Raw genomic sequence first — 13,581 nt, 5'->3', positions numbered from 1 at the left:
TGAGTTTTGTGATTCATAATTCTGTTTGAATATTAAAACCACTAATAACGCCACTGACCGGCCTTCGCTGATTGGTTCACTCCACTTCCTGTTTGCTTTGCTCCAGCTCGTTTCCATGGAGACATTGACTAAAGGCAGCCAAATATGAGATTTAAATTCTTTGATTACTCACTTATCTTGATGTGAAGTTGGAGCGCCCTCTGCAGGCAGCACTGGGATTTATCAACACTTAAGAGCTTAAAGAAGTGCTCAGAACAGGTCTGGGGATGATTTATAGACGATAAGCTAAAAGTTAATTATTCAAGTGTTAGCGATGTAATGCATACAAATCATGCAACACTGCGAGTGGCTTGTAATACGTGTGTCTCATGTGAGCCTGTGTTTTCTCTGCCTCTTGTGTAAATCCTGTACAATCAAAGCTCTCACTGTCTTGTTATTGTTTTAGCACAATAAGCAGATCTCCCAAGCTTTACATCCACAGTTAACAAGTGTCCCCTCAAGGACCGAGAAAACAGGCAAAACAAATATACTACAGCAATCTTTATGAAGGTTTAAGTCTCGCAGATTTGCTCGACATATGTAGAGATTTGAAATAAGGCCAAAAGCGCTGGGTTTCTGTAGAGTTTGTAGAGTTTTCCCTTTGTCTGGGAAGGTTTCCACTAAAAACATGTACATGTACCGAGCCCATGTTCTCCAGTTTGGCTTTACCCAAATGTAAAAGCTTCTTGAACAAAGTGTCAAAACAGCGACAGAAACGGGGATGAAAATACAGCAAAAAAAGTGGAAAAAAGAGCAACAAAAATACAATAAACTGATGAAAAAGCAAAAAACTAAGTCTCAAAAAAGCAACACTAAAGGTGCCAGAAAAGCAACAATAACACAATTAAAAAGCGAGATGAAAACACAACAAATATGCTTCAAAAATGTGACATAAACGACATCTTTGGTGCTGTTAGCATGCATTAGCTAAAAACAGTATAAAAAGTGGAGAAAAAACCTGTGGAACAAGCTGTTGAGCTACTACTGGTAAATACATCTAATAAATACACTGTGGTGTGCAAGTGTTTTAATGTGAACAATAACTCCAGTATTTTACCTTCATTAGTTTATAGATACACACGGCATCGCGTCATAGAAGGTGGAAAACTAAATCTTTTGGGAAACAGTTTTTCACTCTTTTTAGCCATTTTCTGGCAATATATAAACGTATTTATCACATACAAATAAAGTCAAGTCTAAATTGGGTCCATATGGATGATTGTTCAATAGAAACGGAAAAATGGCAGTCGTAGCATCATGTTAGCGTTCTCTATAAGGGCTGTTGAATCACTTTGCTCCTCTCCATGTCTTTGTGTCTTTAAAAATATATTCATAATTCAGCATTTGTTAAAGGGACTAGATGCAAGTTGGTCATTTTATACTCACTACTGCCACCTCTGGTCATACGCGTAACTGCAGCTTCTATATTAAGCTCATGCATGACGGCACTTCGGACCCAAGTTAACATCTTTTTGAGTGACAGTGCAGGATTTTAGAGGCAGTTGTGGTGAACAGGTCTGAGCTCATTCTATTAGGACATGGCTGGAACATGTCGGGGGAGGAAAATACATAATTTTAACATTTTTATACTCCATATAGTCCCTTTAAAGTAGTTGTAGTAGTAGTGACCTTCCAATCATGTGACGACCCGCTCATATATCATTTTAAGGATGAGCATTTTTGTTCTCGTCGTGCTCGATCTGGATGGATATATGAATACAGACAGTTCGATAGTCAGACAGAACAAAACAGTTTCCAGTGCTTTCCGTGCTCTGAAGAATGAGCTGTTTCTGCCTCAGGAGTGTACAGTACAGTAGACGTGTCCATTAAAAAGCACCAAGAACCGAGATTGACCAGATCAATCAGAATCACATTAAAACTTGTTCCATTTGCACAGCCCTGTGAGACCCTCTGAGAGCCGCTGTTTCATTTCTTCTTCTGTGATTTAACAACCCCTTGTCTCTCTCTGTTGTTGCAGTGGAGGGCTGCACGGACTGGTCGGTGGACTATAAGAAGTACCAGGCGCTGCTGGGGGAGCCCGTGCGGATCCGCTGCGCCCTGTTTTACGGCTACATCCGGGCCAACTACAGCCTGGCCCAGGGCGCCGGCCTCAGCCTCATGTGGTACAAGAGCGCCGGCCACGGGGACTTCGAGGAGCCCATCAGCTTCGACGGGACGCGCATGAGCAAAGAGGAGGACGCCATCTGGTTCAGACCGGCCGAGCTCGAGGACGTGGGATACTACTCCTGCGTGCTGAGGTAAGACTCACCAGGAACTTGCCTGGGGCGGAGTTTAAGTCCTTTTTACTCTCGTACAAACTTAAAAGGGAGAACGTGTTGGGTTTCCGGACGGTTTCTCACAATTAGTCATTCACAAATATTGACATGTTTGGTATCCACGTGTCGTGTAGCATGAAAAGCGACTGAGACCGGGGGCAGACTCTCCATATACCACATGGCAATAATGTGTTGTTTATATCCTGATCTCTTATGTCAGTGCCCTCTGCTGGACACGTGTGGAACTATTTTCTTTATTTAAATGTAATGCCCCCTAGTGGCTAGAATGAACATTGTGGTTATTCTTTAAAAATTCATAACTCCACACAAGAATGGGCTAGAGACTTACTTTTTTTTTTTTTTTTTACATACTCTGGAATATATGCTCTACAGGGCAAAATTATCTCAGTATGTTTGAGCCGTATGTTTGACGCCCCTGGTATAGATGTTAAAGGAGAACTTAGTAACTTTTGCCCCTGGAGGCTATAAGCTGTTGTGGCATGTTGTTTTTTTTACTCCATTTTTTTATTTAATTGTCCGTGAGATTAAATACTACACTGACATTAAAGACAAAGGGAGAGAGGGATATTGTACGTTGTGCCACAACCCAATTACACAATGGAGATATTGTTTTTCCCGCTCAAACTTGGCTGTAAATACTGCTAAAGTAGTGTTAGCCCACAGTTAGCTTTGCCCGTTAGCCTGTTAGCCAAACCTGTAGCTGAATACAGTCAGGACTTACCTGTACCATGTCTTAAACCTCAGAAATGTGAGCAAAAAGTCATTTTGTTGACAACTGAGAGCATCGAGAGAGATGTTTTCCATTAGTGTGTATTGGGGCTGCCGGGTCGGAGGCAGGGAAAGTGTGGTTTTCTGGCCAGAGATGAAAGGTTATTCCATTAAAGCTTGTATCGCCCCCAGAGGGACTACGAAAATGATTTATTAAGAGGTAAATAAGTTACTTTAGGACCGTTTTCCCAAAATTACAAACTGTTCGGGGCGACGGTGGCGCAGATGGTAGAGCAGGTCGTCTCATGATCGGAAGATCAGGGGTTCGATTCCCACCTCCTGAAAGTGTACACTGTCGTTGTGTCCTTGGGCAAGACACTTCACCCACATTGCCCCCAGTGTCTGCGTACATTGGTGTATGAATGAGAGTATGAATGGGTGAGTGGATCCTTGCTGTAAAGCGCTTTGAGTGCCTAATGTAGGTGGAAAAGCGCTATATAAGTTGAGACCATTTACCATTTTTACCATTTTATTTCAGCCTTGCAACAATATCTCCTCTATAGTATCTCATACAGACTCCAAACATTCCAGTCTTTCCAAAATTGCACTTTTCTCACATTCATGTCAATAATCTGCAGCAAAAGTTTCACACTGACATCTCTTAATTTTTTTTTTTTTCTTATTTACCTGCAGTTTCTGGCCGTCAGTTGCAAATGCTTAAAATGCAATGGGAGCGAGCGTTACACACAGCCAGACGAATCAACCGCGAGAATGCACCAAATTGCTCGCAAACGCCTATGCACTGACAGCCATTGTTCTTTTCTCTCTCCGCCGCTCCGGCTAAGTGCTACCCCCTTAATTTGCCCGTGAATTGAGAGCGACTGGCCGCAAACGCGACGCCGCTCGTCCAAAAATCGAATCTCACGGCGCCACTTTCCGCGCGATTACACAATAAGTCTGAGGCGCCGCGATTGTTTAGGTCCAAAACAAAACAGAAAAGAAAAGAAAAAAAAAAAAGCCAAACTCTGCCAGCGTCACGGAGCGGGGGCACTGTTGGCGCACGGGTTTGGCATGTTTCTATTCGGCGAACAGTGGCGAGGGGAGGGGGCGCCAACACGGGGGATTGTGGAGGCCAAAATAACACGGCGGCTGGGACTGAGCTGAGAGAGGACAATACACCACTACAAGGCTTACACGGTGTCGTTTGGGCGCGAAATGTTCATATAAGGAGAGAGCTGGAGTATATATCTTGGAAAACATATAGATAGTTGAACTTGATGTTATAATTCTAGATGGAGGGCAGGGGTTATAGCAGAGGTCGGCAAGTTTGTGTCACCTAAACCTGGCCGAACCTCACCAGTGTGGCCTAAAGTTAAGAACCATTTTCTGCAAATGCCAAAGTTTTACATCAGAGGTTCTAAAGTGGTCCGGCTCCGAGACCTGCCTTTACCTTAATGACGAGCTGCGACCCAAATAAAACTGTCATTTGTCATATATCGTATAAAATATTGTATTTACCACATGTTTTATTGAACAAGCCTTAGATTTGCTTTCAAGACTGAAATTATGATCAAAACAACCCAATAATATTAATTTGAACAGACTCCAGTGTGTTTCCGTGTAGTTTCAGACGGAAAATATTGAAAAAAGTTTCCTATAGCCTTGCGACCCACCAGTTGAGAATCATTGTGGGATGTTCTGCAAGGACATTTAAAAATACACTATAAAAAGACACTATTTCTCACATTTTTAGAGTACTTTAACAGGTATTTGATCCATTATTTGCATAATAATATTTCTAAAAATCATCTTGGGGGCCAGAGGTTCTGTGCTGGAGGGATGGATTTGGCCCCCGGGCCTGACGTTGCCTTCCTCTGGGTTATAGAAATGATGGCCATCCACAGAAATCCCCCAAATAAAGAACATCCTTATCCCTCAACTAGAGCAGTGACAATGTATCGATTTTGTTATATATCGTGATGTTTTGCGGAGCAATACGATACAGATACTAGAGCTGGGCAATCGTGGTGCGTTTTAATCGACAGGAGAATCGGTCAGTCCTGTCACTTTCTGGAAGAAAATATGGACAGCACAATGCTGCAGCGCCTGTCAGGTCAATCCCAGGGAAACACTCGGCCCAAACAAACAGGAAGCACGGATGATACATGCGGCGGCCAGAGGAGAGGACCCGGTGATTTTAAGTCTGACATGGGGATGTTGTACTGTGGGAAGTGTGGAGTTTGTTTTTGCTTGCTGTTTATTGATTTATTTTTTTCTTTAAAACAAAAAAATCGAGATTGATCAATATGGGGGAAGTAATCGTGATTAACAGATACTTTTTATCTCGATACTTTTGATGACGCCTGCATATTAATGAGGCAGCCGTGCTCTAGTCAAAATAGGCCACTAATGATCAAGAATTCAGTCAGAAGAGAAGAGACACAGGTATAGGAGTGTGGATTATTTTTGTTTAAATGTAAATGATCAATAGACCCATTGAATGATAAGTCAGGGATCATTCATTCACTTATTTATTTATTCAAGAAAAATGAAGCACATAAAAACAAATATAAATCATGAATGATATGCAGTATGTAAAAAAACTGAAAATGGTGATGTATCGTCGGTTCTGTTTGTGCGATATATCGATTATTACAGTATTGCCATATTGTGAGGTTAACAGTATCGTGAGTCATGTATCGTTTATCGATTCATAAAGTACAACTAGAGGGTTACTGTCATTGTGTTCTGGGCAATACACTTCCTGTCGCCGTGTGCGCCTGGAAGTTAACCTCTCAACCCCCGCCTTCACCAAGCGGGTTTTCTCTAGTTCGGCTTTACCCAAATCTAAAAGGTATCATCACTTTTTCGTGGTCGTATTTGTTGTTTCTTTTTCATCACTTTTTTCTCTTCTTGTTGCATTTTCATCTTTCTTTACGTCTCATTTTCGGGGCTAATTTGACGCTCTTCTCCAGAAGCTTTTAGATTTGGGTAAGGCCTGGATAATAACTAGAGAAAATGTGCTCCGTTAAGGTGGGGGTTAAGAGTAGAAAACATCCATTTTCTTCCGCTTTACCTGTGGCCGAATCCAGCTCCCTGACCCAAAGCTCATGACCATAGATGAAAGTAGGAATGTAGATTGACGAGTAAATATAGAGCTAATTAAAAGACAAAACCCCATAAACAAAGAAACCAATGTTTTTTTCCCCATATAAGGTAATTATAGTGTTTTGTAAAATGAATGAACCCAATTCCCCTTGTTCATTTCTGCTTCCTTGCTTCACATTCCAGCCCATACCCACTTGCCCTTTTTCTTTTTTGCTAAATCTATTCAGAATTGCACCGTGTTACAAATTTAGCTCATTCTAATCTCTTTTTCCTCCGTCATTGTTTGGCTCAGAGCACCATCTGCTCCGGCAATTTGAATAAAACCCCGCTCCGATCGCCGCGACATTTCCCCCTATCATAAATCTATCATCTCTCTACTTGCAGTTACATCTTCACGCGTGTTGTCGGGCACGTCTCGGTTTCGAAGTCTTCAGATGCCCTTCGTCTTTTGTCCGGGGCGCCATAGGATCAGAGCGAGAGCGTATGTTAACGTGCCACTCTTGGATTAGCCTCTTGGCAGCCTGTACATGAGAGGGAGGGAGAGAGAAGGCTGCAGACATGAAGGGAATGTGAGAATTAGGCCACTCTGCACAAGAAAAGCTCATGAATCACGCTATACGTTTTGCACACACATGACGGGGTATTACAGCCCTATAGGAGCCCGTAATCTCCCGTTTTAGGATACAGGGACATATTCAAACATTTTCTCTGCTCTGCCTTTAGACAAACACACAATTTGGGGTTTTCTTCTTTGACTGTTGAAGCTCTGATCTGTACTTCCCGGGTTGTATTGCGCCATAGGGAAAACACAAGACTGTCCCCCGCATTATTAAGTCATAATCCAACATTAAAACATTACATACCAATGTACAGGTACCAAAAACATTCACAACATCCAGTTTTGAGTTAATCCTCGGGCAAAGCTGTGAAATTGAGCTGTTTCTTCTTCTACAGTGTCAGCGCCTCGTTCTGTACTTTCTGATCTGTATCCAACCTGGAAGTTATTTTTTGCGAAAATGATTCCTATAGCTGCCAACAGGCGGAGCCCCAGTCAAGATTTTCACCAGTTCTTTCCCATTTCATTGTTACTATTCAAAGCAGAGCTAAGTAACTCGTGCCCCTAGAGGCCATAAGCGTCCCTGCAGATGTCGTAGTATGTTGCATTTTGTTACTCATTAATTGTCTGTGAGAGTAAATACTACACTGACAGAAAAGACAAAGGGACAGAGGGATATTGTTCATCCAATTACTCAATGGAGATCATTGTTTTCACTCAAACTTGGCTGTAAATAGTGCTTAAGTGGCGCTAGCCCACAGCTAGCCTTGCCCGTTAGCCTGTTAGCTTCTTCTTCATGGTTCTATTAGTGTGTACTGGTGGCTCCAACACAGAGGCAGGAAAGTTGCAATTGTGGTTTTCTGACCAGAGACATTAACTGGCCCATTAACACTTACATTACCCCCATATGGACTACGAAAAGGATTTATTAAGGTAAACAAGTTACTTAGTACTGCTTTAATTCTTACAGAGACAGATTTTCGAATTATAAAATATTAAAATAAGGTATTTAAGTCAGGTGGTCAGCATGGTAGAGCAGCGGTTAGCGCTCGTGCCTCACAGCTAGAAGGTCCCGGGTTCGATTCCCACCAGAACGGGGCCTTTCTGTGTGGAGTTTGCGTGTTCTCCCCGTGTCTGCGTAGGTTTCCTCCGGGTGCTCCGGTTTCCCCTACCACTAAAAACATGCACAAGAGGTTCCCCCCTGGGGCCAGGAGTCCCCTGTGAAAGAGATTGTTAATCTCAGTGGGACTATCCTGGTTAAATAAAGGTCAATACAATACAATACAAAGTCTATTTTTAGACTCCATATGCATGACATGTCCACTTTAAAGGGACTGGATGCAAGTTAGCAATTTTAAACTCGCTACTGCCACTTCAGGTCTTAGGTGTAATTGCAGGTTCTATATTCAGCTCGTGCATGGCGGCACTTCAGACCCGAATTAAAACCTATTTGAGTGACAGTGCAGGATTTTAGAGGCAGTTGTGGTGAGTAGGTGACGTTGCTGGAACATGAAGGATGAGAAAAATACAAAATGTTTACATTTTTAAACTCTGTATCGTCCCTTTAAGGCAGTAAATGTCACTTTAAATGAATTAGACATTGACATAGTCTGGAAACCGGGTCTAAATTGCCTTTTGTGAATGAACGTGTAAAGGTTGAATACACGATATCCACAGTCAGACAGAAAACACTAAAAAAGACAAGACAAGGCGGCAGATGATCAGCAACATGTCAAGGTCAATGCTTACTGATGTGTCTGACATAAAAGAACAAAGAGAAAAACAATGAAAAGGCAGAGATAATGACACAGAAAGACACATTTTTATTCCATTCACGGTATTTAACTAAACATTTATTTCCGTCTTTCAAAAAGCATTTCCCATTAATTGCGCTACACCTTGTTGCTAATTACAACAAAAGAGATAAAAGCCACAACAAATATTTACACCTATCTGCGTACCACATATAACTAAACAGAGCTGCTGGAGGTGGAGAGAGAGAGAGAGAGAGCGGGAATAACAGCCAAACGGCGTGCGACAGTCCCTCCACACTTCTCCCCACACTTCTCCCCACACTCCGGTATGTCAGGGCACTCGTCCCCAGGGAACCTCCAACTCTGACAGCCGGCTAATGTGCGTGCGAAAGCTACAGCCAAGCAAGCGCGCTCTCATGTCTGTACTTTTACCTCTACGGTCGGCGATACCACACACATGGGACACACGTGGACGAGTGAACAGTTGGAGAGACCCGCGAACCCCTGGGAACTGAAAGTGAGACAGAGACGCCACATGTTTGTTTCTTAAAACTTCTGTTTTCTCGCAGCAGAAGCCGTCTCTGTTTCCCCCGCGTCCGCATTGGTATTCATGCCAGGCGAGTGCGGGGCTATTCCTCAAAGCAGTGGCAGCTAAAATGAGAGTTTGGACTTTGCTCTGTCATTCGGCGCCGGCACTACGGGACTGTCCCATCGATCCGACAGCTGTCACAGCCAATCAGCGAGGGCAAGAGAGGAGGGCCGCGAGCTGCCACTGTTATGGATGGAAGCGGGGACTGGGAAATACCTGGAGGGATGGATACAGACGGCGGCTTTGGAGTCGCCCGTATATGGTCGTGTTCGAAGCAGCCAGAGGCAACAAAGACGAGAAAAAGATCTACTTTCTCCCATTTCCCCACCATTACGTTAACAAATACTGAATTATTTTTCTACTAAATAAAGATACAGACCCCTCCTTGAACCGCCACCTTAACGTTAAGGTGGAGGGGTTTGAGCGCCCGAATGATCCTGGGAGCTCTGTTGTCGGGGGCTTCGTGCCCCTGGTAGGGTCTCCCAGGGCAAACAGGTCCAAGGTGACGGGTCAGACAGAGAGCGGTTCAGAAGCTTCTTATGAGAGACCAACAGGCCCGTTTAGAACCATGAGGCCGTGGACCCACCACCTGCAGGAGGAGCCATAGGGGCTGGTGCAATGTGATTTGGGCAGCTCCAACGGCTGCCCCCACGACCCGGCAATGGACAAGTGGAAGAAAATGGATGGATGGAATAAAGATACAGAGACATGGAGTCATAAAACAACAAAAAAGTGACAAAAACACCAAAGTGGTTCAACAGCCCATAAATACTTAAAAAACTGACAATGCTAACTAGGAAGCTAACGTTAGCTTCATGCTACATATTCTACCGTTAGCTAAGAGGGCTGCTTTTCGCTTCTACTGAACAATCGCTGCATTCATGTGGTCCTTTTCTCCAGTTGGAAAATGCACATGAACGTTCGCTCAACTGGGGAAAATGACAGGAAATCAGCTGATTTGTTCATTTATCGTCTATTGTGAGCTTTTGAGTTAAACTCTGCTACTTTCTTGACTCTAGTGTGAGCTGCCGTTGGCTTTCACAGTGACATAAGTGAGAGAGAAATGCCTGGCATTAATGTTAGCAAAAAGAAAATTCACATGATATTATATAATCATACCTTGGGAGGTGTTCCGGGCATGTCCTATTGGGAGGAGGCCTCGTGGAAGACCCAGGACACGTTGGAGGGACTATGTCTCTGAGCTGGCCTGGTGTTGCCTCGGGGTCCAACAGAACAGCTGGAGGAGGTGTGCGTGGATCAGGAAGTCTGGGCATCTCTGCTGAGCGACTACTGCCTCCGCGAACCAGCCCTGGATAAAGCAGAAGAAAATGGATGGATGGATTTTATAAAATTAGCAAACCATAGTTTTGCTTTTGACAATGCTAACATCACATTTAAATGGTTAGCTCTGTTAAGCGCTAATGGGTTGATGAAAGATTGTTTCTATTTGGTGTCATGAAAAGCCCCACCGTGACCCCCACATGAACACAAACCAACTGGGGACAATGACATCACATCTCGGGAAAACTAGCCCAGTCCACATGAACGCAGCAAATTTACCATGAAAAAACATCCATATGGACCTGATTTTGGCTTGACTTTATTTGTGTGTTATATATATCTAAGAAAACGGCTAAAAAGAGTGAAAAATTGTGATTCCATGCAAGGTTTTCTTCCCCTCGGCTAGGCCACGCCCCCTTGTATGACGCGTGTCTGTATCTACCCGATATCCATCTCTTGCCTACTCACACTTCGTCCGTACATTCAAATATTTAGTATGCAGGACGACAAACGCTCACTCACTCATATCGATTGTCATTTAACGCCATCATTTGCAACCAGACGCACTTATTGGCGATGCTGTCAGGGTTAAGAAGACCTAACATTGACTTTTACTGAGATCCCGCACACATTGATATTCTGTTCAATAGGTTGCCTTCACGATGTCTAGAATTTGATGATTAGGAACGGGGGCCTATAGAACTCAATGACGGCTCACTGTTTTTGGATGGGTCCGCAAACCTGACATGATCCAAGGCCTTTATGTCTGTAAAAGAAAACTGTCTACAAGAAGAAGAAGAAAAGTTCGTATCACTGTATCTGGCAATCTCCCATGATTGGGTTTTGGAAGAACGTTGCTTCCCAGCTCAGCACCATTTTTCATCGAACTCCTCCTCCTCCAGTTTGTCCTTGGTCCGTCAGTGGAGGGACTTTCCTATATTTGCCAGCACAGATGACACTGTTGCGTAAACTTTTGCACCTGGCACTAATGTAGTGGACACAGGGACAGCCTCAGTGCCCTCATAAAAGTAATTTAATCCTTTTTTTTTTCCTCCCAAAGAACTTGGCAACCCCTCTGGTCCACCTGCTTCGGAGACTTAAGGGACAGAGTATATTTTGCGAGGACTTGTGTGCAGGTTTGTGTGTAGTAATGTCCAGTATCAGAATTTCAACAGCTCATTGTTAAGACCTGTGCTCGCCTGTCTTCCCCCTCTGTAGGCTCTCTGAGATTATGTCATGGGAACACAAGCAATCCCCACATGTTTGCATTTAATCACCCCCTGCCTATTTCCATCTCCCACATTCGATAGACGGATTCTGAGCGCCGTAATACTTCGCTCGCATGCTTAAAATATACACACAAAAAATCTCCAGCCAATTTCCCGTCCTGCCCTTGACTCGGTTGCGATTGGTAGTTTCCGTTTGATTAAGCCCGGCTGGAATGGCTCGCGGCAATCCGGAGACCTCTGGACCGGAGTGTGATGTCAGCACGGGCTCCACCAATCGCAGCGGCCCGACAGAAGGTCAAGCATTAGACTTGAGAAAAGGCTGCCAATGCTGCTTTACGCAGGAGGGAAGGTGAGGGCAAGTGAAGGCACATGAAACCTTGTGTTTTTCTCCCAAGCGTCTCGCGAATATATGTAACAATGCTTGAAGAATCCACTTAGAGCCACACTGAGGAACATTCCAGGTTTGTCGTGGATGGATGCCGACGATACCTTCAGTGCTGTTTTTCTAAGTATTTTTCATTCGCCTGTCGTGAAATAGATGATTTTATTTTATTTATTAGGTATGTTGTGTAGCTTTAAGCTTTTAACATTCCTGTTTTGAAGGTAGGCTGCAACAATAGCTTCTTCCCTATACTGTAGATGGAGTTTTTATTATATATCTTATCAATATATTGTCCAATGGCATCAAAATTGTAAGTAATTATGATAAAGTTGACAAAAACTGTTGTGGACCCAGTACGCTGCCTTGTGGTAAACCGTAAGTTATAGAAAATACTGCTGTAAAGAAAAGATCTTCAGTGCTTTTTGGGGTGTATTTTTCACCTATAAACACCTGTACGGAAATAGATGCTTGTGTTTTGTTCTATTTATTAACTAAGTTGTTATACGGTATGGCTTTATATCTGGGAAAACTTCTGTTTTAAAGGTAGATTGCAACAATAGCTCCTTAGCTATACTATAGAGTTTTCATTATTTATTTAATCCGAATGTGTTGTCCGATAACATTTAATTTGAAGAAATTATTATAAAATTGACAAAAACAGTTGTGGACCCAGTACACTGCCTTGTGGTGCACTGTAGGTTACAGAAAATAATGCTTTATACTGAGCTATCTGATTTCAAATTGTATGGGGTTCTTAGAAATAATAGCTTATAGCTTTTTGATATATAAAGGAGTATAGAATGTTTAACACAATGTGGTCCATACTTGACTCTAACAAACTACGATACCAAAATGCTGAGAATAGACGCTCAGTGCTTTTTTGGGGTGTATTTTTCACCTATAAACACCTGTACTGAAATAGATGCTTGTATTTTATTCTAAGTTGTTATACGGTATTAGCCTGGCTAACACCAGACTAAAATCACAAGTGATATTTAGTCTGGGGACCACCAGTTCATATTCGCGTAGGAGAGGTGTGGTTTACGATCGTCCATAGCCGTTTATTGGGCGCTATGAATGTCCATCATGTGTCTGCACGTAGCCATAGCCAATCGTATCATCGTATGAGATGACGTATGACGTAGGTACGTCAGCGCTGTAGAACAACAAGGTCTAAAGCTTGATTGAAAAATACCCTCGCGTCTGCTGCTGTCATGTTGGATCCGTGAATAAACTTTTTCATTTTTGTCCGTAAGATCCATGGTAAATAAACTACAAGCTTCCGTATATCGAATAGCGCGTCATCATCTTGCCGTCCCTCCTCGTTCTGTGATTGGTGATTGGTGATATGTTTTTTATGATTACCCTCGCCCCCCTAACTTATACATAATAATAGAGTCAATTTTTGCTGCATCTTCTCTCTTGTAGCTCCTTTTGCCGCCGCGCACTAAAGGAAGCATCAAACACGACGCCGGCCCGGTGCTATCGGATCAGACGACACTGACCTTCTCCTGCTCATATCTGATGCTTGTTTTTTTATCTCCCGCACAAATGTCAGAAACACCACTCCCACGGCGCAATCATTTTGGCACCAACTTTTTTTTCCCTCCTTACCCACAATTCCCTGGCCTGTGAGTG

The 13,581-nt window shown here is 43.2% G+C and overlaps 1 protein-coding gene across 2 annotated transcripts in view; it reads left to right on the top strand.

The window, feature by feature from the left end:
- LOC306982181 (interleukin-1 receptor accessory protein-like 1) overlaps positions 1-13,581 on the top strand; it is a 361,844-nt gene that overhangs the window by 166,682 nt on the left and 181,581 nt on the right. For both annotated transcript variants that reach the window (XM_079582022.1, XM_079582021.1), the window contains exon 3: positions 2,018-2,297. In XM_079582022.1, the coding sequence (XP_079438148.1) occupies positions 2,018-2,297 (280 nt within the window). The remainder of the gene's footprint in view (positions 1-2,017; positions 2,298-13,581) is intronic.

Source organism: Gobius niger, assembly GCF_951799975.1.
Source record: "Gobius niger genome assembly, chromosome: 23".
NCBI lineage: Eukaryota > Metazoa > Chordata > Actinopteri > Gobiiformes > Gobiidae > Gobius > Gobius niger.
The sequence above is the reverse complement of the archived record's forward strand: the minus strand, read 5'-3'. Positions and strand labels throughout refer to the sequence as shown.